This window comes from Rhinolophus sinicus, chromosome 1, assembly GCF_057876585.1.
Source record: "Rhinolophus sinicus isolate RSI-liver-muscle chromosome 1, RSI-T2T, whole genome shotgun sequence".
NCBI classification, from domain to species: domain Eukaryota; kingdom Metazoa; phylum Chordata; class Mammalia; order Chiroptera; family Rhinolophidae; genus Rhinolophus; species Rhinolophus sinicus.
Window position 1 is genome coordinate 30,851,355 of NC_142501.1, and position 26,446 is coordinate 30,877,800.

General features: G+C 37.7%; 2 protein-coding genes across 6 annotated transcripts in view; one reads left to right on the plus strand and one right to left on the minus strand.

Moving 5' to 3' along the window:
- ATF7IP (activating transcription factor 7 interacting protein) overlaps positions 1-14,468 on the plus strand; it is a 115,409-nt gene extending 100,941 nt beyond the window's left edge. For all 5 annotated transcript variants that reach the window (XM_019744727.3, XM_088798085.1, XM_019744729.3 and 2 more), the window contains exons 11-15: positions 345-423; positions 2,535-2,690; positions 4,268-4,450; positions 6,565-6,677; positions 10,629-14,468. In XM_019744727.3, coding sequence (XP_019600286.3) covers positions 345-423; positions 2,535-2,690; positions 4,268-4,450; positions 6,565-6,677; positions 10,629-11,048 — 951 coding nt within the window. In that variant the 3' untranslated portion in view covers positions 11,049-14,468. The remainder of the gene's footprint in view (positions 1-344; positions 424-2,534; positions 2,691-4,267; positions 4,451-6,564; positions 6,678-10,628) is intronic.
- Positions 14,469-15,164: 696 nt separating this feature from the next.
- PLBD1 (phospholipase B domain containing 1) overlaps positions 15,165-26,446 on the minus strand; it is a 56,326-nt gene continuing 45,044 nt past the window's right edge. Inside the window, exons 7-11 of the mRNA XM_019744731.3 lie at positions 23,139-23,339; positions 22,892-23,032; positions 18,185-18,370; positions 17,404-17,510; positions 15,165-15,445 (exon numbers count right to left, since the gene is read on the minus strand). Of these exons, the coding sequence (XP_019600290.2) occupies positions 15,269-15,445; positions 17,404-17,510; positions 18,185-18,370; positions 22,892-23,032; positions 23,139-23,339 (812 nt within the window). The 3' untranslated portion in view covers positions 15,165-15,268. The remainder of the gene's footprint in view (positions 15,446-17,403; positions 17,511-18,184; positions 18,371-22,891; positions 23,033-23,138; positions 23,340-26,446) is intronic.

The window sequence follows — 26,446 nt, forward strand, 5'->3', positions numbered from 1 at the left end:
TATTCAACATTTTAAATGTTAGAAAATGCATGATGTTGTAGTAATCACTTATTACTTAAGGTACCTAATTATTTTCATAACTCTGAGCAATTGATAGCTTTATTTTTAAAAGCTTCTAGAATTTCTTATGAAAATATTTCAAAATTAGTTTTTATGTGGCAGATGTTTAGGTCATGAGTATCCTGGAGTCATTTATCTGACAAACTATTTCTTCAGGTAAAGTCATTTAGGGATCCAGATTGAACCAGGCGACTTTTTATCCTCATTTCTCCTTAGTATTCTTTCATTTTTCCTTTATGTCTGCCAGAGTTTCTTTTGCAAAATGAATAAATTTTGTTTTTCAGAGTGGCAAAGCCACAGGCAGTGATTCTGGTGGTGTCATTGATCTCACAATAGATGATGAAGAGAGTGGAGTTTCACAAGGTACTTGAATATAAATAATCATTCTGAGTGATGCTTTGATACCATTTTTTCCTCTTAATCCAGTATAATATTCAACGAAGACAGATACTTAGAGTTTATGCCTGGTGTATTTGTATCCTTTCTAAAATGAGTGTTTTTTTAGATTAGAATTTAAAAGTAGAAATCAAATCTTGAGTGAATATGAACAAGGCATAGAGGAAAACAGCAATTAGAAGAATATTTGACTTAAGGAGCACCTCTCTTTTTATATGTTATTTCACTTGATCCTTGCAATAACCCTGTAATGCCCATTTTAGAGTTGAGCATTGACTCAGTGAATATGAGTCAGTAAGGGAACTGGGAATCAAACCCAGGTCTTCTGACACTAATGTTGTGTGTGTGTGTGTGTGTGTGTGTGTGTGTGTGTGTGTGTGTTTTGTTGTAGGTAGTTTTACATGTGCATACACTTAATTTTGGTTATTTGAATTAATTTCCTTTACTAAGTATTATTTAAATAAAAATGAAAGTAATGTTAGGAAGCTTAAGCATGCACACTCAAAATCCTCAATATTATTCTGAGTGATAATATTTAAAAATTATATTGGATAGATATTTGCCAATATTCCAGATTATTCTTCTGCAGTGTTAATAGGTGTTCTATGAAAAGTTCCGTGGTTAAATATGCTTGGGTAATGCTTAGGAAACAAAATTATATTGTTTTTGTTGTTGTTGTTGTTGTTTTTTACTACAGACATCTCTGAGCCTTTACTATGTTAGTTTACAATGTAAATCTCCAGGAATGATTCAAGATATAAAGTAGTTTTCAAACTTATTTGACTGCACAAAATAACTTTTTACAGATATACCTGTAAAACTCTGTGGTGATAATTAAATAATGCGTGTTGAAAATATAGTTAAGACCAGGTGTAAGTTAATTATGACCTTAAAGACATTAAATTTTTAAAAACCTGAAGATTTAAAAAATTATATTTTAGGGAACAAGATAGTTCATTTGGTTTTAGGAAAACAAAATTAAGTAACTATACAATTGTGTCTATGACGGTCAAGTAATTTTTTGGAGTTTTTTTTGGTGTAAAACTACTGTAAAATTAGAAGATTTATGCCATCATTTGTCAGGGTTGAATTTATACCAGTATGATTATTCTTAAAAAGTTTCAAATTGTCTCTATTGCTTTCACTCTCTTTTTATAGGCAAGTCTAAATGTTATTAATTCCTAGAGGACAAAAATAAGTACAAGTTATTTTTGAGAAGATTCAGATAGGGCTGATTCTGAATAAAAAAAAAGTAAAGTAAGCAAAGTTTATTATCAGTGCTCTTGCCATTTCCCTGCCTCGTGGGATCTCTTTCCATTTCTCCACCTTTGAGTGTACCTTAAATTCTCCTTTTCTAAAGTGCACTGTTCTCCATCAGTACCCAATTAAAACATCACTTGTTAATGCCTTAAATTTTATTTACATTTTAGAACTTTATTTACATAGAAATTTATTTATATTTTAGAATTCCACAGGACTAAAATTAATGGGGATCATTTTTATATTACTCCTTATAGTGGTTACCTACTTTTAAGGGCCTTTTCTGAGATGCAAACATTTATTTCATAGGCTGTTGGAGACCTTTTTGAGATAGACACTCTGTGTATTTTATTTTAAAAACTGGATAGTGTAAATAAGCAACCATCTGTATTATTAAATAAAAGAATCTAAATAACAGTAGAGTACTTGGAATTCAATTACTCATCAATTTATAGATATTTTTCTAGGAGAATGTCCTTGACATAGATACCTAAATATGTATTAATGTAACAAATGAAATTATTCTAATTGACATATTGAGTTCAGAAGTAGGATTCTTTCATGAAAACAAACAAAGCATAAAACTGTATTTCTGTAAATCTAAATTAGATTTGTGATAACACACAGTGGATTATTTAAGATCTGACTTGGTTTTCAAACTGGCAAAAATACACATAATTAAAATAGAAAGAAATTGTTATTTGAGCAATAAATGTGACTGAGTGGCAAGTAAAAGTAAAATTCACCCGTAAAGGAAAAAACCTGTATTTCTGCTTTTTTTGTATCAATAATCATAGTGCCTCACTTTTAATTCACAGAACCTAAAAAGCTAAATCACACTCCTGTGTCAACCATGGGTTCTTCTCAGCCTGTGTCTCGACCATTGCAACCCATCCAGCCAGCACCACCTCTTCAGCCATCTGGGGTGCCGACAAGTGGACCATCTCAGACAACAATACACTTACTACCTACAGGTAAACTTGCTAAATCATTGAACTGAAGCTTTAGTTTTATCTACAGTGATGTATATCGACTGTGGAATCAAATGGAAGGTTAAATAGAAAATTAATGACTCATTGTTCTTTTGAAGACAGTGTATCTTTTTGAATGCAATGTAATTTAGTTTTGCTGACCGTCTTAAGATGCAGCAGTGGATATAGAATGCTTATTTAGAAGACTTAAATTGTATGCCTTTTTCATCTGCCACTATGTACAGCAGAAATGAATAGAGTTTTTCTAGACAGGATGGGTGTAATGATTCGTTCTGATCATAGCCAATAAATTATTTAAAGAATTCTTAACTAGTTTTAACCGGCCTAATACTACCATCAGGAGATATACACTAATATTTTACTTGCTGCCTCTCAAGAAGTTTTAAATCAGACATTTTCAAGATGTAGCCTGTATCTCCTAAACTGTTTGGAAGCAAATCAAGACAGTTTTTCTTCATAAAATAGCTCACTGCTTAGAGATTTAGCTGCAGAACACTTATATGAGCACGTTTCTCACTAAGGAAAACACTGAGTTCACATGGAATTTTATCCAGTGAAATTAAAATGACAGTCACCTAATTTTGATAATTTAGAAGGAAATGTCATTATGCAAACCCATGTGCAGTATAGATAATAAAATGAGGAATAAAGAGATGAAGAGAGTATTCCTTTTTGTATACTTTCTTCCCCTTTCTAAAGGCTCGCATTGAAAGGATATGTAAAGATTAAAGTCTTTAGTAAAGAAAACATTTTATCTTTGTTATATCCAGCATTTACCTTCAAATTAATTTTATTATAGAATCCATTTTTCCAAGAGAAAGAAGATTTATTGTTTTTATTATATAGTTTATATGTGGTCATTTGTAAAATGTGATTCTAATTCAGAGAGTTATTAACAAAAAAACTGTTCACTCCTAAATCATTATTGTAGTTCCATGCTGTAAGTGAACATTTAGGACTCATTTTTGATAGATACATATTAACTTCACTCAAGGCATTAGTGCTCTCTGGAACATAGATTAGGAGGAATGCCAGGGTAGAGAAGGAAGAAGTGTGTATTTTAATGGATGTTTTATTGTTTTGAGTGCGAGATGGTTTGGTTCACCTGAAGAAAATGTGTTGCAATAGCCCACCAGTTTCTTGAACTGAGAGAATGCAGAGTAACTCTTTTGGATTTATACCCATTTGTAGAGAGTTGGGAGGGCCTAAAATTCCATTCTACCAAGAACAATCTAACATTGGGCAGGGAAAGTTTTCTAAGTCACTGCTATAAGGTCATACTCTCAAGTCTAAACCTTTTCGCAATCATCACATGCTTATTTAGTCAATCTAAAGAGTGGAAAGGCCCTTGGACATGGTTGATGTGCTCTTTTCTGAGGTGAAGTTTGGATTGTTTAATATTAATTTTGTTCGGCCCTATCAAGATTACAAAAGGAGACCGTTATCTCCAGTTCTCTCTTTATTAGAGTTAATTAGTTTATGTGTAAAGTTACCACTTAATACTTTCACTTACCATAGAACTTACTATATTTTAAATACATTTTTCTGCTTGTCATTAGCTCCAACCACCGTGAATGTAACACAGCGTCCAGTAACTCAGGGGACCACAAGACTTCCTGTACCAAGAGCTCCTGCAAACCACCAAGTGGTTTATACAACTCTGCCAGCACCACCAGCTCAGGCTCCCCTGCGAGGAGCTGTTATGCAGGCTCCTGCTGTTCGGCAGGTCAATCCCCAAAATAGTAAGAGACTCTCTTCTTGTACATGGCCCCACGTTACAGGTAGTTTTCCAGCATTTAGTTGGAGTGCCTTTTGTTGACATTAGATTTAGCAAAAAGTGTTTGTCATGTCATATATAAACTATTTTTCATTTTTCTTTTGTTAGGAGAGTTGACCAGAAAAAGTGGACATGCATGTTATGTGATTTGTGTTCTGTATGTTGTCTTCCACTTTAATCATTTATGACCTGTATAATTACAGTACTGTATTTGATGCTGGTCTACACTCTACTCTATTAAGAGATAAATTGCCTAATTAAAGTGAGAATGACTAATTATGACTTAGCCCAGATGATAGAAATAATGGTTATGGATAGCCTCCAATGAGACAGAGTCTTAGATGGCCGAGAAGTAAAACATGGGAAAACATTAAATAAAGCTTGTATTTTCCACATAAAGATGGCCTGCAACATGCAATTTTTTGACTTTGCTATGGTACAAAAGGAATAAACATTCAGTTGAAACCATACTTTGAATTTTGAATTTGATCCTTTCCCAGGCTAACAATATGTGATATGATCCTCTTTTATGATGCTGGGCACCGAGCCACAGCTCCCGGTCAGCTATGTATTCAATGAGGGTAGACAACTGGTACTCTACAATGTACTATGTTACCAGCATTTTTTAAATATTACGTATTGTTTTTGCATTCCATCATGTCTACAAAATGCCCATCTTTGTCTCCTGCTTCTGGTGAGAAGAAAAAGGCAATTACTCTTGAGATGAAACTCAAGATAATTGCTGAACTGTAGACTAATGTAAGTGTTCTGAGCACATTTCAGGTAGGCCAGGCTAAGCTATGATGCTCATTAGGTGAGGTGTATTAAATGCATTTTCAACTTAACAATATTTTCAATTTACAATGGGTTTATTGGGATATAACCCCATCATAAGTTGAAAAGCATCTGTATGTATTTCTTTTAGTAGTAAAATACATCATTCAAACAGAAGCTTATATTAAAGGTATATTTAAAAGTTTAAAGAAAAACAATAAACTGAACGACCTATAAATTTCCCACCAGGCTAAGAAATGCCTGCCCTTAATTGCACCCCTCTGCCTTTCAGTCAGAGGTAACAATCATCCTTACTTTCTGCTTTTCTATATGGTTTTGCCACCTATACATGGGTATCACTGAAAATAGTTAGTTTTGCAAAATTCAATAGTAAGGACAAATCTAGCTATTTAAAGAAACCACAATAATGCCATTATTAGGTATGGCTTCCAGTAGAATATAAATAAGCAGAGTCTCTGGTTCATAGTCTGGCTTCAACTTTCTCAAATTTACAAGAGCTTTGTTTGGAGAAATCAGTCAAGAGGGTTATGAATGAATTCTGGGTAACTAGGCTCACCACAGTCGGTACCTGCAGAACTATAGTATGGGCCACGTACTGAACATATGGAAGAAATATGGTTGGGGCAATAGGTGGCTCTCAGTTTTCTGCTTATCTTGCCCCGCTGTACGTCAAAACAGTTTTCTGTTGGGTGGATCGAGTATCCTCAGCTGATCAGCAGGGCATGGAGAAAGAGGAACCTCATAACACAAGGCAAGGATAACTTAGTGGAGATTTCTGTCCTGGTTAAAAAGATAAGACAGCAGAGATCTTTGCTAAGACAGCTTCACTTTTTCTGTCTTTAGAATCACACTGCTCCATTCTGATCTGTTTGCCTTCTGCATGTGGTGTACTACCAGTGTTCTAGGATTTTTGTTCATAGTCATTTTGTAAATAGTCATTTCTTTCTTTCTTGTGCTGGATCTCCTCTTCCTTGTATCTCATGTTTTCCTCTTTTCTTGATTTTCTCTCTTACATTGGTGGCACACATCCTCCACTGACTACTTGAGAAAGGGTTTATGGAGATAGTTTTTTTTTTGTTTGTTTTTTTGTTTTGGTTGCTTGAATGTATGAAAATGTCTTTATCCTCATGCGCAAGGGACACTTTGGCTGAATGTAGACTTCACTTTAGAAATATGTTTCCTTTTGTATTTTAAGAACATCACTTTACTGACTTCAAGTGTTTAATCAGTGTTCCACAAAATTTACAATAGAATTCTAATTTATTCCTTAATTTTCTTTTGTAGGTGTCACAGTTCGAGTGCCTCAAGCAACTACGTATGTCGTAAACAATGGACTAACCCTGGGATCAACAGGACCTCAGCTAACAGTGCATCACCGACCACCACAAGTGCATACTGTAAGTGCTGATGCTTGGCTTCGCAAAATTCTCCGTGATAAAGCTTGTCACATGTTGTTATAGTTAGCAGTTTTTCTTTCAACTAATTACATCAACAGGAAATGACAGGTCCTCTGTTTTTCCTGCAGGAGGTTATTATTATTTTTTTTCCCCTTCTTCCACCTAATCCAGTTCAAGCCATAGTTTCTCAGTCTGGTTGTGTGCGACACAGCTCCCTGACCCATGTTGGTATTATGAGCCTTGTGCTCCCCCTCAGCTGAGGCAGTTGGTCGCCACTTATCAGTTGGCCACTCACAGCAGCCCTCACTGGCTACCAGTCGCTCACGATGGCTGCCGGTCACTCACAATGGCTACCGGCCACTCATGCTTGCCACCGGCCACTCATGGCAGCACACGGTAACCCACAGCAGCTTACACCAACTTCCGGCTGCTCATGGCAGCCCAGCTCCAGGGAGAGCCGTTATTCACAATCGTAGCTGTAGAGGTTGCAGCTCACTGGCCATTGTGGGAATCGAACCGGCGACCTCAGTGTTAGGAGCACAGCGCTCCAACCACCTGAGCCACCGGGCTGGCCCTGAAGAAGGTTATTTAAGAAAATAGATCTAACCATTATGAACAAATGTTCCTAGGGATGATAGTCGTCGAGGATCACTGAGTTTGCTTGTGGTGGCTTACAGTGTACAAAAAGAGTAGACAGCTGGGCATGTGAGGTGAAATAGACCATTTTCACTCATGGTTAAATTAAAAGGAATATTTTTGAGTATTAAAAAGCATATTTTAAAAAGTATTTTTTTGATGTTCTAACTTTATTCTTTTTCTTCAAAACCTTATACCATTTCTAACTGCTACACTGCCATCACCTTATTGTTTTTAACAATCCAATGGTTTTGGGAATTCATTTGTTAAGAGTTAACAGAAAACCGAAGATTTCTCCTTAGATGTTGCCTCCAAAACAATGTCAACTATAAAGCTGTCAAATACTATTACAGTTATCATTTTTTCTTTATTATCCTGTGACATGATTATAATAGTAGTTGGTATGGTATACAGTGTAAATGGAAATACTGGCTTTATGAGGAGGGGTCACTTTTTACCAAGCAAAGCATCCTGTTTTTATTACACGTAATAATGGTAGCATTTATCGAGTACTTACTGTGTGCCAAGCACTGTTAATACCTTACACAGGAACCTTTTAGGACTCTTGCTTTCCTTTTTTAAAGTTATGGCAGCTAATGCACAGAGGTTGGGTAACCAGCCCAAGGTCATACCTTGTAAAAACTCATGCTCTTACACCTTTTAAAAACCCATGCTCTTGGGCCTGTGTTCTTATAGCTATTATTTTTATCCCACTATAATGAAAAAATTAATATGAATGGAGCACTATATACTAGGCACTCTACTAAGTATTTTACATGTATTTTATTTAATCCTCACTTACTAATCTCTTTGATAGAAAAGCATACCATGTCACAAAGACGTTAAGTGGTTACTCAGTGTCATTACCCAAACTAGTGTCAGAGTCAGAGCCTTTTTAAAACTCAGGTTGTCTGATCCCAGCACCTCCACAGTGTTTTCACAGTGCTTCAGTCTGGCCCTACTAGGGTATGTGGCAAATATACCATTACTGTTGAATGCAGTTGCAAATAATTTCTTTCATTCTATATTTCAAAAAATATATAGTAAACATATAGTAAATAAATATATAAAATATATTTATACCATAGTTTTGCAAATTTTTTGACCCATCAGAGTTTTTGTTTTTTTTTACCTGATTCCATCCATGTGTGTTGTCTGGGAATAAACTGTGTATTGCACAGGAGGAACATTCTTTTAATTACTTAAAAAATATTTTTAAATGGCAATTTTCAAATGTACGTAAAAGTAGAGAGAATAGTATAACAATTCCTACATACTCATCTCACATCTTCAACAATTATCAGCGCTTGGTCAGTCTTATTTCATCAGTGGTGCCAGCCACTTATTTCCACAATCATGTATACACCAGATTATTTGGAAACAAATCCCTGATATATTATCTGTAAGACTTTAGTAAAAACCTCCATTGCAATGGCAAAAATGAAACAAAACAATAACTCAGTTGACTTAATTAGTTTTGGGATATGAGCAGGTTCAGAATCCTAGAATTTTAAGAACGAGAAAGGATATTGCAGGCCGTTTAAGCTATTGTCAAACTCCTTAAATTCCTGCGCTCCCTTCAGTCAGGTTCATGGCTTCACCCATCTTCTCTTAGTTTGCTAGCTGTATGTTTGTTTAATGTTCATTTATTAAAGTCATTAAGTCATCTTAGGAAAAAAGATAATTTGAGAGAGGAAATACAGCAACATGGCCAGTATTCATATCATTTCTACTTCTTCAGTTTTCAGTGTTTTATCTTTAAATTTGATTTCTTTTCCTCTAACTTTATATTTATTTTTAGCTCTTAACTGTAGATTATACCTTTTTCCAGACGTGTATATGAATTTTTTCCACTAGACATATGAATTTCAGGAGATTTACATTCCTTGAAATTACCGTGTTTCCTGAAAATAAGATCTAGCTGGACGGACAATCAGCTCTAATGCGTCCTTTGGAGCAGAAATTAATATAAGACTCACTATTATATAATCCCTGGTATTACATATATTATATGATCTATGATATGATATAAGACCCGGTATTATATTATATTACATTATATTAATTATAAGATCCCGTCTTATATTATAGTAAAATAAGACTGTGTTTTATATTAATTTTTGCTCCAAAAGATGCATTACAACTGATTGTCCGACTAGGTCTTATTTTCAGGGAAACACAGTATTCATCATATCCTTTCTGAGCTCTTTCTGTGTGCATGTTTCTGATACTAAGTTGAGAAGACCTGGAAATTAAAATGATAGCATCATACCATCACAGAATTCACTATTTAGTATATGCAAATTATCCATTTAATGAAATGCATATTAAAACAAATTTTGTTAAGTGAATTTCAGTTGAGGAAACCTTATTTGTTTTGTGACCTCCAACCTAAAGTCAATGAGCAATGGTATATTTCACTTGAAAAAAAAGGTCACTCATATCCCTATTTCTTGGCTCTCACTTGAATCTTTTTTGAAAAAAATGAACACTGTAATTTTAAAACCTAGATATAATAATAACGTCCAGTGTTAGATAAGTCAGTTTGACTACCTAGGCTTAGTATTCATCCTATTTCATCATCTGGCTTTAACCTTCCTTTCCAAATTTGTCTTTCCTTCTTCACATAGCCCATGTCTAAGTGAAAGTTAATACTTGTTTGCCTATAAGTCTCCTCACTTTCCAGTCCCCATGCCTTTACTTGTGCTTTACCTGTTAGCAAAAAGGTACACAGCTTTTTCTGCATTTCTAAATCCCATCTTTCATGGTCTAATTTAAATGTCACCTGTTTCATGCAGACTGACTAAGAACATAATATACATTCATCATTAAATGTGCTTTTGTTTATAAGAATATGCTTCTGTCTTTATATGGAAAACCAGCTCTAAAATGAAAGTAGAGTTGAATACTCAAATTTCCCATGACAGACTGCCACACATAATTTTTAAAAATGTTACATTATCCTAAAATGAGAATCTGTAGGATAGAGAATTAAATCATGAATTATTTTGTTAGAAATAGATGATTATTTCAGTTTCTGTCAAGATGTTTCATCAGCAAGGGCTTTTATTTCCCAAGGAAAACTCAGTATTGTAGGTCTAGAAACTATAGCAGGTGTTACCTCAGCACCGTTGTTTGGGGCATGATTGGTTACAAATCACCAAATCAGACTTGTTAAATGTAGTATGGCATTTGGTATTTCCCAGTATTCTTGATATAAAACGATTTCTCAAAGTGATCTCAAGGCTGTTTTTGTTCTGGCTCAGAAACCGTCCTTTCTTTGGTCATTATAAATCAACTTGACTCTCTTGTTAGGAGCCCCCACGCCCTGTGCACCCAGCACCCTTACCAGAAGCCCCACAACCACAGCGTCTGCCCCCAGAAGCTGCCAGCACATCTCTGCCTCAGAAGCCACACTTGAAGTTAGCACGAGTTCAGAGTCAAAATGGCATTGTACTGTCATGGAGTGTCCTGGAAGTGGATCGAAGCTGTGCCACTGTTGACAGCTACCATCTCTATGCTTACCACGAGGAACCCAGTGCCACTGTGCCCTCACAATGGAAAAAGATTGGAGAGGTAAAGGCACTTCCTTTGCCCATGGCGTGCACTCTCACCCAGTTTGTATCTGGCAGCAAATACTACTTTGCAGTACGAGCCAAGGATATTTATGGACGTTTTGGACCTTTCTGTGATCCTCAGTCAACAGATGTGATCTCTTCTTCCCAGAGCAGTTAAACCTTGGAGCCTTTATCTCTTCCTCTTTGAAAAGTTCCACTTTTTGGTCATGTTTTAATCTTGTGCATGATACCCATTGTCAAATCCACATTGTGCAAGATTTCTTGGACAGATGTGTATATACACTACATTTGTTTATAATCAGAGTAAAATAAACTTAGCCCATAAAGCAAGTATCTTTTCCTGGACAATTCAAGCTTCAAGGTTTTGAAATGTAAATGTGCACCTTTCTTTAGTTTTGAGGCTAGGGGATATGTGTGGGTGTTTGTGTATTTTTTGTTTTTCTCCCCTATTTATATGTTTATTGCAGTGGAATCTCCATTTTCATTCTCAGATTTACCTCTCTTCCAATATAAAATAGGTAGATGAAAGAATCTGAGGTATGTATCCTGCGTGATTCTGCTTCTAAGGGATCTGTAGATTTTCATAGTTAAATGATTTAAACAGAATCCAAACGAAACCCAAAGAAAGAAATAAAAGGAAAATGGATAAATAGTTTAAAATAGGTTACTTTGAACACAGGAAAGCATCTGTTCATCTTTTGTTTCTTCTGGGTTGTTAATTAGGTCAAAAAACCCCTGCAATGGCCCCTTTCTTTCCTAATGTGACTTTACATTTATTTTGTGCCTTAAAGATTAACTGCAAAAATAAACATGGCCATTTGTCCATTGTTTACTCTTCCCTTTCAGCCTTTCACTCTTCATCTTCCCTTCATCACAAAATATAGCACACTCCCCTGCTGCTTTGTTTGCAACTTTGATGGCTTGTAGTTGGAAGCATTCTAGTTAGGAAGTCTAGAGATTTTCGCTGGGTCAGTGTACTGTCATGTTATGTGTGAAGTTTGATTGATGCTGAAGAAAGCCTACAGATTGCCAAAGTGTAAATGCTCCAAACCTTCCTTTCACTTTCAGAAAATGATACCATAATGAGAATTAAAGTTTCTATGAATCAGATTTGCCAAGCAACTATGTAGAAGTTAATCATTCTAGGACTCATGATGATGGTAAAGAAGTTGCCAGTGTCATGCCAATGAAAATTTCAAAAGGGAGATACCTTCTAGATGTATATGAACACCTATCTATATCTGCATGTATATATGTTTTTATCTGCAAGGGTTGCAATGTTGATTATGTGTTCAGGATCATTCCTGTCTACTGATAGAAAGCCCATGTTCAAAATTGTTCCTATTGGCTGGTTTTATGGTCATGTGATAACAATTTGCTTACCTAGCCTAAAAAAGGTTACCTTGGTGAATGTTTTTATTTATATTCACTAATCCTTTTTTTGAAGCTTTCATAGCATTATATAGTCAGGTGAAGAAAGCCCAGTAGAATGAAAACAGCTTATTATTTTAGCCCACATTATGTTTTCTGTCAAAGAAAAAAATTCTCAGATAGTAATCCTAAAAATAGGTTTACTACAGTAAAATAAAACTTTTTATTCCAGATAGTGGAAGGAAGGTACAAGGAACAATTGTAATTATTTAAGGAGAAAGCATATTGTAAGATGATCTGCTCAAATTAGCCTGCCATGGAATTTATAGGCAACAGCTATATTGGATTTACTGAAAGGTGCAAGGCTAGAACTCTAGACTTTTATTTGGGGCATGATTTAATATTGATGAGCACTTTTTTTTGGTTTGTTTCTTCTGGGAAAGAGAAGGGAAGACTAAACTAGAAATAGCTACTGATTATACTTTTTTGTAGCAGTTCACACCCCATGGTACCTTTTTATTTCATGGTACCTTTCTCAAAGTATTACAAATAAGCTTGATTATCCCATTTTGGGAATGCAAGTTTGGTACATTTTTACCCTGACAATACTTGTGTAAGTATTGCCTTGTTGGAAATCATGGGAACTTTTGATATTTCAACCCAAAATATAGAATGTTTATATGGGATTTAATGGTAACAGTGATGTTTGTTACTCTCTACTTTGCACTTCGTCAGAGTAATTTTCACCCTGTTTTAAGTGTGAGTAAGTCTCTTTTCAAAATTATGTTATTGCCAGTAAATTTATAAATTACAAAGACAGCATCTGTTGTTAACAGTTAACTTGATGAGGTAACTATATCTCTCTATTTCACTGGACTCCCTTTTTAAAATATGTAGAGTATTGTGTGCTGTTTAACACAGTAGAAGTTAATGAGAGAAGTGAAGAGTAAAACTTTCTTCCTTGAAAGGTGTTTATTGGGATACCATTTGCTTCACAGAGGGATGTTCCCCACTCTCTCCACCCCCATTGTTGGGTAATAAATGAAAAGTTTAATTGAAAAAAAAAGTCCTAGAGCAAGGAGCTTAGAATCTTTAGGTAGGTCTATCTCTCTGCAGAACTCTTTAGGCAGGCTGCACCATACAGTTCTCTTAACTGTAATGCATAAGCGTTAACTTAGTTTTTTGTTGTTTGCTCTTTCGCTTACATTTTCTAAATTATCATTTATGCAGCAAGGTGAGTGTTAATATTGCATGATATGCATTTATCTTGTTCCACGAATTTTCCAGTACTGTAAAAGGTTAACAAACAACGCCTGTGGTATCCTCCTCTCGCTTTTATACACGTGCTCTTATAACTCAGTAGAATACTGCAAAGACCTTCCAAGTGTTCTCACCGACTTTTCTCCTTGGGCTATTTCAGTATCCTATGATTCATTTGTGATTTTATCATTGACCAGTCATTGGCCCATTTTATTCTAATTTCCAAAATACCATGTCCCAGTATTAGATTATTGCAAGTAACTCTATCTAAAACCAGTGTATGATTCTGCCTTCCTTACTGGGCAAATGATGTTCTTTTGCTCTTTTCGTTTTCTTTCTTTTTCTTTTTCTTTTTTTTTTACATTTGGGGATTAGAACAATTCTTAAGAGGTGTTTTGTTAGTGTGGCAGACTTAATGTAATTCCTAAAATTTATTCCCCAGCCAATGGGGAGGAATAGGACAATACAGTTTTATCATGCTAAATAAGTTTTTTTTACTTTGTAGAGTCAGCTAAAATAACCATCATTTATATTTAAATGCTGTCTTTTTTTAAGTTTTGTTTGTAAATAAGGTAACTGGGCAATCAAACATTCACTTTTTGGGGATCCTGGGTTTAGTATTTCATCAGCCATTTCAAAATTAAATATAAAAATAAATCCTTTGTAGGAAACTTGCTTTCTGATTTTTCTTTATTGCAGTTGAAAGTGTAAATAATAAGGCAATGTAAGACCTTCCTAATGTCTAATTTAAACTGGGCTATAGCAAGTTGCCCTATTTTTATTAGATTTTAAAGGTTTTGTGGGGTTTTTTTGTTTTTGTTTTTGTTTTTTTTCTTTTCTAAATGTACAGTAGACTGGCGTCTGTATACGTGTTAACTGTAGTGGGATTTTGTCCAGCAAGCCTGAAATTTATACTTTGAAATAAACTACTGGGTTTTTAACATTCTGTGTACTCTGATTCATTCTGATTATTGTCGGCCCTTGTGTTGCTTTCTTTTGAAAGTCTCACCTTTTTAAAAATCACCTATTAGACTGTACGATATGGTTTATTTAATTCATTTAGCACTACCACAGCGCCCAAACCACACACAATACAATTCTCTAACTTTGAAAGAAAAATTGTTATGCAGAGTTGCTCCCACATTGTGCTGCTTTTCACTAATGAGGGGCAACAGCATTAAGATTTGCTCTATCGTTTGCCTAGCCTGTACCACAAAAAGGCTCAGCTGAGAGTTGTTGATGCCCAGAAAAATCACTAACTGCACTTCTATTAGAGATTCCTTTGAAAACACAGCTCCACCTTTCCCCAGGGCTTTGTCTTTAAGCAGATCCAGCCAGGGGGAGGGGAAAGAGCACGGAGGAGCACAGGTTCTTAGGAGCCAGGCCTGAAAGGCACTCTCAGATTCCGTTGGCAAGAACTCCTCATCACGGGGCAGACCTACCTAGGAACCTTGATGAGTGTTCTGCATGACCAGGCATGAAAGGAGAATGTGGATTGTGGTGAGGGAGGGAGCAGACTGCCACACCCTCTTGTACAGAAGCTCGTATGCTGAAGCCTGCTATTGCTGCACATACGTAATGTTCGTTTCACAGTGCTACAGTGAGTGCTTGTCAACTACAAACTCAGCAGTGGGAATGAAAGTAACAGGTTAATACATTTTATTAAGGCTAATTTTGAATGGAAAAACAGCTAAAATAGTGCCTTTGGTATCTTACTTGCAGCTTTCTAGTCCCTCTTCCTTCATTTTATGTCAGGTTCAAAATTGGTTTCATGGTGATAAAATCAAAGTTGTAGGCTTCTGGCATCCCCTCATGGAGCGTTTTGTTGAACCGGTTCCAGTGGAAAACAGGGAGGCCGCCCTGTACTGTGGGGCCACTAATGGCATATGCTGTGTAGTGTGCTGCTAGGTAGATATCTGCCACCTACAAAGAGAGGTGGGGAGGGGGAAACATTTTAGAAATGTTGGAAGAAACTTGACTGAATCCCTGTTTATTTTTTTTTCCTGTCCTTTTCCCAAAGTCACAATATTAGCCCCTTTAAAACAATCTTGCGAGCTTCCACAATATATGCTTTTCTGTATCCATTTGGCATTCAAATACGAATTGACTAGTAGAACGAATTGACTAGTAGAATGGTATTAACCACATAGCCCAAAGTGTGACATCTATACTCAAATTACTCAGAATTCTAGCTCCAACATTTATTTTAAAATAAGTCTCTCTGACTCAGTTTTCTCATTTGAGAAGTAGGCTAACAACCTTATTTCACAGAAAAGTTGTCATGAGGTTTACTGAGAGCAAATGCTGGGAGCAGTGCTAGAAAATATTAATTCCTCAAAAGTTGTTATTAATCAGGACAGTGACAAGAGTTGTAAAGTGGAATTCAATATCAAAAATGAGGTTCGTGGTTCTCAAAAACACCTAAACACTGGATTGCAGCAGATCTTGACCTTCGAGGGGAAAGAAGAAAATGGCTCATAACTTCTGATTTTCCCTGTATTCAATATGGCTACAGAGAAATTATATTTTTAAAGTACATCCTCAACAGAAACTTTTTTGATGCAAAACTGGCAGGCTCCTTTTTCCAGAAGAAAGTAAAATTTGAAAAATGGCAGCTTGACTTGGATGGATTCTCCTAGGTAAGGCAGCAGAGGTAATTTGCCTGTATACTGGATTTGATATAACACTTTTCAGAGACTTTATTAAATGTTTGCAAATACCATTGGAAACAAATAAATACAAAGACATTGATTGGGGCTTCATGTGTGCCAATGTCTATCATGTCTGTCCATTTACTATTTTGTTTCTTTTTACATTATGTAACATATTGAACGTAATTAAGGCTAAAGTTTTGCCATCACATAGCTAAAAAGTACGGTGAGTTGGAACTTAGACTACTCGAATAAAGCATCTCCTATTTAGGCATTAGATAGAAAAAAATGTGTAGGATGGTTTGTATTCTTACAGTTACAGAGCTGAAGATAGAACAGTTAAGTCCACTTCCAACAGATTTCTTCTAGAATTTAGGATGGGTTGCAAGTGAAACGACACATGCCCAAAGAAAAATGTGAAAGAATGTGGTATAATGATTCTCTCCATTATCTAAAATGGCTAACTCAGACCTTTGGACACCAGTAATGTCAGGTAAATTTTTAACAACCAGCTCTCTGAGGAGAAAAACGCCCTGATTTGCACTGTTTGCTGATTTCCATGGTGTAAATACTCCCCCACGGCTGATTTCAAGCTATCGCCACAAAGTTAACGGATTTTAACTGGGCCTCACAAGCCTGTATGAGCTGGCTTCAAACCACCACTGCAAACATACTAATAAGACACATGATGCACTTACCAATTCTAACGTAGTAAAAACCCTTTAGTTCTTTGGCATCTGATCCAATAGTTGTTCCTTCAGCTAAATTCAATTTCTGTTTACTGTGCAATCACACTGCTCTCAGTAATATGGTCTTTGGACTTTGGGTCAGTCTGATAAAACTTTAGACATCAACATTATCACCATCCTCATCGTAATGTATATATTTTCAAATAACCCACGAAGTACTAGTCTAAACGTTTTATAGATATTAAATGTTTACTTTTCACAACAACCTTATGAGGCAAATACTGTTGCTTCCATTTTACAGATGAGGAAACGGAAGCATTACAAGATTATGTGATTTACTAGTAACTGGTAGAGCACAAATTTGAAGATAGGCAACGGGACCTACCACCAGAACAAAGCAGAATCCTGAATTGAGTGAAAGTTTAGAAACATTGTGCGTTATGCCACAAAAACCTTTGCAGCTTTGCCTTTAAATAGGCGTAGGTGCTGGTGGAATAGTTATGGTTATGGTGACTATGAAAAAAACAAAAAGCCAGGCTACCTTTGTGTCATAGCAACCTGCAGGACTTGGGTTAAGTGAGTTCAGGTCCTCCCGGCAGCATATGGTATTGCACGGATCACCCTTACTGTAAGGATCTTCCTTATAATCTAGGAAACAGAGATGGGGACAAGAGTGAGTACTGGCTGTTCTGAGATAACACGCATCCACAGAAAGCTTTTAGGACCTGTTAAAGCCTAGGTGATCAGAGAATATATACCCCAGAGGCCTCTTCGGCCCAGCCTGCTCCCAGATACAGAAGTCTCCTTTGGCTTGTATTAGGTAGGGGCAACTGCAAGTCCCCTGCTCCAGGCCCAGCCTGCTCAGTGAAGAGTGCATGGAGGAGAGATAACAGGATAAATGTGCATCAATTTTTTGTTAACAAAATAAATACAAATTTGACTTTGATACTGTTCATCAAATATATTTCTGAATAATTTTTGTTTTATTGGCTGCTTTTGTTTTTGGAAGGAAACCTGTGTGTGGGGATGAGGGGTTGGTTAAAAACAAAGTACCCTACATGGTACTTATTTCTTTTGTGTTTTACGTATAATTTTTCAATTAAAAAAGAAATCTGTAGAATCTTCTTCCCTTTCATTTTATAAGGGACCAATTCTATTTGTTGAGTATAAAATACGTATAGTATTAATAGAACACTAAATACTTAATTCAATAACTTCTTATAATTCCTTCTAGTACAGAGATGATAAACTTACATGGATTCTTTATCCATGGGGAAGAAAAGGAGTTTTGAAGAATGATTCTTGAGAAATGTGCTACGTACTATTGTATCGCATGATATATTTCATGGATGCCATATCAGTCACTTTCCCTTGGTCACGCCGGAAGATTCTGGCTCGTGGAGCCAGGTCATAAGAGTAGTCCAAACCCAGCTTCTGCACTAACATTGGATAGCCGCTCCAGTTGAAGATTTTTTCATGGAAAGGAATGTTGTAGGAGGGCCAGTACCCTGATTTGGAATGGAAGGGAAGGAGAGGTGGAATTGACGGGGAGGGAGATAGAAAAGGAGAGAGGGAACAAAAGAAATGTTATTAATGAGCCTTTTTGAAATCCGGCACAGGTGTGTACTTACAAAATGATATTACATAGAAAATAAAACTTTGAATGTGAACCCTGGTGATTAAACCAATCCTTATAATTTACAGAATTGGTGTACCACTACATAATTCCCCTGGGGGGAAAAGCATCAGAATTCTTAGGTTTTTACCAAAAATTCTTAAAGCAATCGATTAAGCAGAAACATAACCTTATTGTTTATAGAGCAAAATGAAGTCTAACACAAAGTGGTCTGGGGAGCTCATGTAAGTGGACCTGGTTAGTGAAATAGCTGGTTTCCCAATGTGGCCCTAATGGAATATGCCAGGTGCCAGGCACAGGAGAGTGGAAGACCCCAGTGCTGTTGGGGGTCAGGAAACCTGAATTCTAGGCTCACGGCTGAATAACTAGATCCCAGGCAGTTAACCTTTCTTTTTCTTTTTTTTTAGTGATGGGAGGAAAAAGGAGAGTCCATAATACAAGGGCATTGGAGAGGATCGTTAAGGTTCCAGCAGGCTTTCAACTCCTTTGACTCTGAGCATTCATAAAGACTCAGCTTCATTCAAAGCCTCAGAGTGTGCCAAAGCCATAGAGTCCATTAGTCACTAAGCATGGAACACGTGACAGCTCTAGTAAAACCAACATTTCAGCCACTTCCCAGATTTTCGTGGCCCGGGTAATTGCCTATAGGATAGTCAGTGAACTTCAGGACATCTCCACCACTCAGAGATTAATTTCCTAGCCCCATAGTCTCTCGGCCCTTGTCTGCCTTTCTCCCTTCTTACAGTGTTATAGGATTCCCTATTCAGGGGTGAGGTTATTGAGACAAAACAAATGATAAGACGTTCAACCTTGCTGATTCTTGGAGCCAGGGCCAGCATGAAGAAGAACCGAGATAAAGACACCGTTGAAATTACAGGCTAAAATCCCATTTATTGCTGCAACGTACCTGGGTTGTATAGACTTGGGTGTTAAAGTGCCTGGATCTGCAGCTTGTTTCTGCCATTATTAGGTATGTGACCTTAGACAAACCGTGTTTGTCCGAAAATAAAGACCTAGCCGGACAATCAGCTCTAATACGTCTTTTGGAGCAAAAATTAATATAAGAACCTGTCTTATTTTACTATAAACTGGGTCTTTATAATATATAATACAGTATAGTATAATGTAATATAATATAATATAATATAATATATATAATACCAGGTCTTATATTAATTTTTGCTCCAAAAGACGCATTAGAGCTGATGGTCCAGCTAGGCCTTATTTTGGGGAAACATGGAATTACTTAACCTCTTGTGCCTCGGTTTCTTCATCTATAAAATGAACAATGATAGTACTTACCTTCTAAGAATGACTATGGACATTAAATGAATTCAAACAGATGGAGTGCTTACAATAGTGTCTAATACTTGTTGAGCATTAGACGGATATTAACTAGAATTACATTTCTCTATGTGAACATCTCAAAAACAGCTGCTTTATACTTCACATTTTCATGCAGTTGCATGATTTACAAAAGCATTTAAGATAGTGTGTCTTGTATCATTTCACAATTCCCTGATGATGTAGAAGTATTACCTCCCTCCTTAAAGAAGGAAGACACAGAAGTGCAGACAGGTCAAATGCCTTTCTTCTGATTAAAAGCACCCATAGACATTCCACAGCTATTTTCAAATGCTAGGAGGTTTTCAGGACTTTAGTTTTTTAATGCCTAAATGATATCACTCAATTATTTGTGCAAATCACGTTTCTTTCTAAGTCTCTTTTCCTTGGAGTAAAATGGTAACAATACTACTTATCTGGAAGTATGTTATGAAGATCAAGCAAGAGAACACAAGTAAAAGGTCCAGAAGAGTGTCTGATATACAGTAGACAGGTAATTTAAGTCTCTGGTCTTTCATCCTCTGGCAACAAAGAAAAAAAACTACAGACAGATCAGCATGAGCATTTTTTTTAGTCTCAGGTGTGGCGAGCCAGCCGCCACGAGTCGAACGGTTCCTGACAAGGGGAGTGGGAATGAAAAAAGACACTCACACATATGCTAATGCGGCCGGTCTTCAGTGGTCCTGAAGCACCAGGTTTATTTTCTCTGCTGAATTTATACCTTTTGAGTACGTGTAAGCTCACAATCACAAAAATGCATTACATCATTAACAGATGATTTTTAACTTTTTCCCAGAAACTTACATAATCATTGAAACTCCCCAAAACGATTGTCCCATGACAGAATCCATCAATTATCCTGATTAGCATCACTATGTCTTGAAACTGGCCGTTCCCACCTCATACCTCAAATGGCTTGTAAGCACCCTCCAGGTGCAGGCAAAGACAATGCCGCAGGAGCAAAAACCGGTTATACATTAACTGAGCCATTAAGGCTTGCAGTTAGCTGTAACCATGGCTCCCCACACTCAGGGTAGTTTACTTCATGGATCTACGAAGGGCGTTACAGAGAACCTGAATCTACCATTCTATAATCAGCTACACTCCAGAAGAAAAGCCGTGGGTAACCAGCCCACTTTAACCAGCATCTCCCTCTGGAGGCATGCTGTTATTGTCAAGCTCTTAGGAGCTGGATGGACCAGCCTTCAAGGTCAGACCACTAGGGTCTCAGTATTGAATCGCCATGCTAACCAAGTAACCGACTAATGATTTGACTCCCCAGGTGAATTTTCCTACAAGAGAAGGAGGAAGGTCTGCTACTTGGTAGGCTCTAATCTGCTCGACAATTGACGTTTCCACCTTAATTCTGTTTTATGAATATTATGTGCATTTAGTCAGTGTGAGCCATTCCCCTAGATGGCTCACTCCAGGTGTCGTTACAAAATCAATTTTGGGAACTAAGTATCAGGCCCTGATCCCCAGGGTCCGTACCTTATTTTGGTTTTGGTTTTGTTCCTACTTATCAGCTGATCTATTTCAGTAGTTTCCTAAGTAGTCTCCTATCTTCTCCCTGCCCTGCAGTCTATTTTCCCTTTTCAGAAACCCCCATATCCTAAAGGATAAAGGCTAAACTGCTTCGCAGGATATACAAGGTTGATATTTTTCCTCCACTACCTACCTTCCTCTTCACAGCCTTTCCTCTAGCTGTCTTGAGCTAATAGTTTCTCAGTCACACCACAGTTTTCATGCTTCCACTTGTTTGACCCTGTTCCCTTGTCAAATTAGTGAGCTCCTTTTTGGGCCTTTAAACCTCCACTCAGACATCATCTTCCCTTTTATTTATTCAACAAATATTCAGTGATGATTTACTGTGTGTGCAAAGCACGATGTTTGATGCAGGATAACACTACTCACCATGTGTTAGCAATGCGCTCAAGAATTTACAAGAACTATCTTAATTGTCATTACAACCCCGTGAAATTGTAAAGGTCTGCAATCCCACATCCAGAAATTCATGGGGGCTAGATGTGTTTCAGAATTCAGGATTTTTCAAATTTTAGAGCAGCGATGGAATGCATGTGTTAGATACGGCATTGCTGTCTCTGTGGGGAGCACCTCATAATCAAAGATACTGATATTTCTGTAGCCTAATGTATAAATAGTCTCCCTAGAGGAGAGCAAATAAACACTATAAATAGACAGTTCAAGTTAGCTTTTGCTACCAAACAAGTTCAGATCAGGTCATATTTTGCTACCAAGGGAGCTAGGACAAAAACAAACAAACAAATAAATAACATTTGGTTTTAGAGTTTTGAGGTTTTGAGATTATTCAAAAATTACAGCTAAGTGACCGTGGACCTATACCATTACTATTGTGTTTTACAGATGAAAAAAGTGAGGCTTGGAGAGAGTAAATCATTTGCCTGAGATTTTGAGGAGCAGAGGTTCAAATCGAGGCAGTGTGACTCTAAAACCTGGGTTTCCATGCCTGGGCTACATTCTTGCCCCCCAGAACTGCCCTCTCTGACCACTCCCACTCACAACGGCTCCCTCTTTGGTTTCACCACTGGGCTTGGTGAAACCTGGTCACACCAGAGCTTCTCACCACTTTTCACTTTCTAGTTTCTAATGGCTGCTTTATGTGGTCTTGCTTCCCTTACTAGGCTGCGAGTTCCTAAAGGTCAGGGATTTTGTACCTCGTCTGCTTCTCCAGTCCGTGGGCCAGCGTAGCACTCCCATAAATATTTACTGACTTGAACTAAAAGCTTAACTTGGGAACCCAGGAGAGGAGGTAATAGTATAGCTGTGAGAAGTCATAAGATGGCGAAAGCCTCCTTTGTCCCAATCTACCACATAAGAGCCTGAGGTGCAGGTTTTACACGTTGTGCTGAACATGGTAATTCCTTCCCAGTATAACCAGCTATGGCATTCCCATCCTTTCGTCCCAGCACACCCTCCCTCATCAGACACGCACACACCAACATTCCCCACCGTATACGCAGACCCACACATACTCATCACATTCCAACTTCTAGCATGAAGAAAGTACCTTTCCGTAGAACGTCAGTTTGTTCAGAATATTCTACATACGAAGGAATTTGCTCCACAATGTACAGAGTGCCTGGTTCAAGGCTGCAATTCAGCTTTACCTTCTTCAGGTCCAGGACCATGTATTGATTGTTATAGGTGCCTGAAATATCGGGAGACATGAAGCAGGCCATGGGTATGGCTTTACAGGTTCACGTGAACTCTGAACATAGGTACATGCCTAAAAGTTATTCTGCAGGGCCACTTACCGGAGTTGTAGTTTGCAAAGATCTCTGCCCACTGCTTGCCATCACTGGCCATCATATTGGCCACACGGACTCTTTGCCAGGCCAGGAGAGACTGAGGTGTCAAGAGATTGAGTAGGGTTTTATTAAACACGCTGTTTGTGGTCTGCAGCAATATTAAACCACTGCTAAGAATGTAAAAGTCATCCAGAGACTCTAAAAACCCTACAGGAAAGACAAATGTACAAATCAGCATACATATCAGCACAGAGCTTTACATACATAATGCATTTTACAAAGAGTTTCGGTTACTCTTATCCTTGATCTGCAGAAGCCTCTCCCGACTCTGGCTCCCCTCTGTGGCAGCTCCTCAGCTGCTACTTAGGAAGGTGCCAGTGGGCCTCAATCCCCGGATTCTCCATTGAAATTTTTTGATCTTATGATTTGGGATGCCAAGAATATATTAAATCAGAATATTCCAATTTCCCAAAAAGATGAACAGAAATAGATCCCCATTTGCTGGGCAACTTTGCAGGACAACTTTAAATTAGGGCGGAATATTAGCAGGGTCCATTATTGAATCATAAGACTACACGGATGCCTTCTTTCTTCTCGTTCTACTTTTCGGTATTTTCCAAGTTTTACATAATGAGTCTACGTGCTTTTTATAAATATAAAAAACACTTACATTTATAAAAATGAACATGGTTTTGAAACTAGGATATTGACCCTGGGGGTCACTGTTTTTATAAATGTTAGCGGCAACACAGGAAAATGAGGGAAGCCACACAGATCTTTTTTAAAGGCCTATTTTGTGCTTTATACTGTGATGAGTACGGTGGAATCAAGGCGAACCTGACGCAGCTGTAACAGAGAGGATATATTGTCATCAGCAAAAAGCAGTGATGGACAAGCTGTCTGTACTAAACAAACGAGAGACAAAGGGCCCCCACGAGATGAGCTCCTCAGTGATGAGCTCCTCTGGGGCTTCACAAACTTCCCCCTTTTAATACCATTTTGTCACTTTTGCCATATCTGATTACTACCTGTACTATTGCTTACTTAATATTTTTCCTTAAATCAACTCTCTTTTCAAACTTGAAATACTTAGCCTTGTCACATATAATAATATCCAGGGAACTATGGGTTTAACGTTTTGGGTTCTTTCCCCACAAAACCAATACATTTAAACAGTAAGTTTCTATGACCATGCCAAAAAGACCTGTCCGGGAACCACCCACTACCACCTCACTATGCCTCCCACACCCTGAGCAACACCAATGTAGTCCGGCACTTTCATAATAGGGAAGAGCAGGATGAGGTTCAGAGAGCTGAGGGAATCTGCCCAAGATCACACGGGCAGCTCCTGGCAGACCTGGGCCTAGCATGCAGGTCGCTGATCAGGCCAGCGCTCTTTCCGCTAAGTCTGAACAAGTGTGCTCGGCCTTCATGGCCCCCTCTCTTCTGGCTTACTGAAGCCTGGAGGAGGAGACCTTCCTGGAGGAAGTGGACCTGGAACTGAGTCTGAAGCTTCTGTAAGCATTGACCAGGTCAAGCACAGGGAGCATTACAGGTAGGAACAAAAATATGAACAAAGATGCACAGTAGAAATAGCTATGGCATAGGAGATTGGACGTTTGGGAAGCTGGGGGCAAAGAAACATCAGAAAATGTATCCATTGAGTCATTCATTCATTCATTCACTCCACAAGCACATGGATAGGTAGGGTGGGGTCAAATAAAGGGAGCACCTGAAGCTAAAGGTAAGACTTCAGAGCATGCATTTTACTTCTCTGCATTTCACTTCCCTGAATTGCTGCTAACAAATTTGGCACTTCTCATTTTGCCTCTGTTCCTTAATCCCTTCCTCTGGTAACCTGGGACTAAGTGGTATTCTGCTCTAACAGTCTACTTTTAATTTCTGAGTACACATTGAAAACAGTGTACAACTAACTCATAATGAGCCCCACCAGGCTGTTATTGGCCTATACAGAGGCTTGTATAAAGCAGAGAAGGCTGCACACTCCAGGGGGCACAAAGTTTGATGGCACCCTTGAATGAAATTTTAATGGGCAACCCCTCTGGGAAGATACAGACTGGACACAGGACTTGACAAGCAAAGTGTGGGATGGATTTCATAGACCATTCATTCACCTTTTGGGCTGGGGTCATTTTGCACTGTTCACACTGTACAACCACACTTGGCAGTCTTGAGCAAGCTCTCTGGAAAACATCCCTGTGGGGCGGAAAGCTCTGTTTCTGGCATGATACGCTTGCTAATTCACTCCTTATTGTAGCAACCTCTATGGCCACAAGAGGGCAGGTATTCTTTAATAAGTGTGAGTAAGTCATACTAACATATAAGTAGTCTTTCCTTTAAGAGGGAAGCTGTTTATTAAAGACGGGAAAATGTAGACCACGCAGAGTTCTGGAACAAAGAGGATGAATGAGCTTGCAAAAACTTCTAGTCAAGGATGCTAAGTCTATAGTGTTGAGTTTAAAGTTTAAAAAAGGAAAAGGCTCAGAGAGGGGAGAAAGTCCTGAAACATTGCATTGTAAGAAACAAATGTTCTTTGACTATGTAAACTTATCTTTTCATTTTTTATCTGTCTTTGGCAGTTCTGGAAGGAGGACTATGTTAGATCAGGAGAAAGTGAAACACTTCAGTATACAAGCCAGCCTGCAAATAGTAAGCTTCTTGCTGAACTTAATTGAGAAATAAAAGGAAACTCTTAAAGTTAATAAATTATATTTCAAGACTTTAAAAAATCACTTGAATCACAAAAGTAAACAGTGATTATTTAGACCTATTGCTCAGTCTCACCCAGAAATGTTTACCCTTATTAGCCTATAATGTGCATTTAACATGTACTCATTTGTCCACCTCATGCATTCATTAGGTGCTGCAAAGCTCCAAAGACCAAACACCCTTCTGCCTTACAAGAGAGTAGACTCAATATTGACCAAGGACATGAATAACGTATAACTCAGAGTAAGTGGTAGGAATCATCATTGTGAAAATAGCTGTGCTACTTTTTTTCACCCCCTCCCTCTTATCCATATTCTCTGCAATATGACTTTGCAGCATCTTCCATCAAAAGGCGTTTCCCCATCTCATAAATCTGGGCTAGATTTCAAACTGGCTTCATCTGAGAGAATGTGCCACTTCTGAGTCTAGACCTCAAGAGATCTTGTACACTTCTGCTCACTCTCTGGTAACCCTGCTATTGCCTTGTAATCAAGCCCCGTCGCTCCCATAGCATGCAAGCTCTTGGTGTCTAGGAAGAGAGACCACATAGAGGAGGACGAGTCATCATCTCAGCCAAAGCCAGC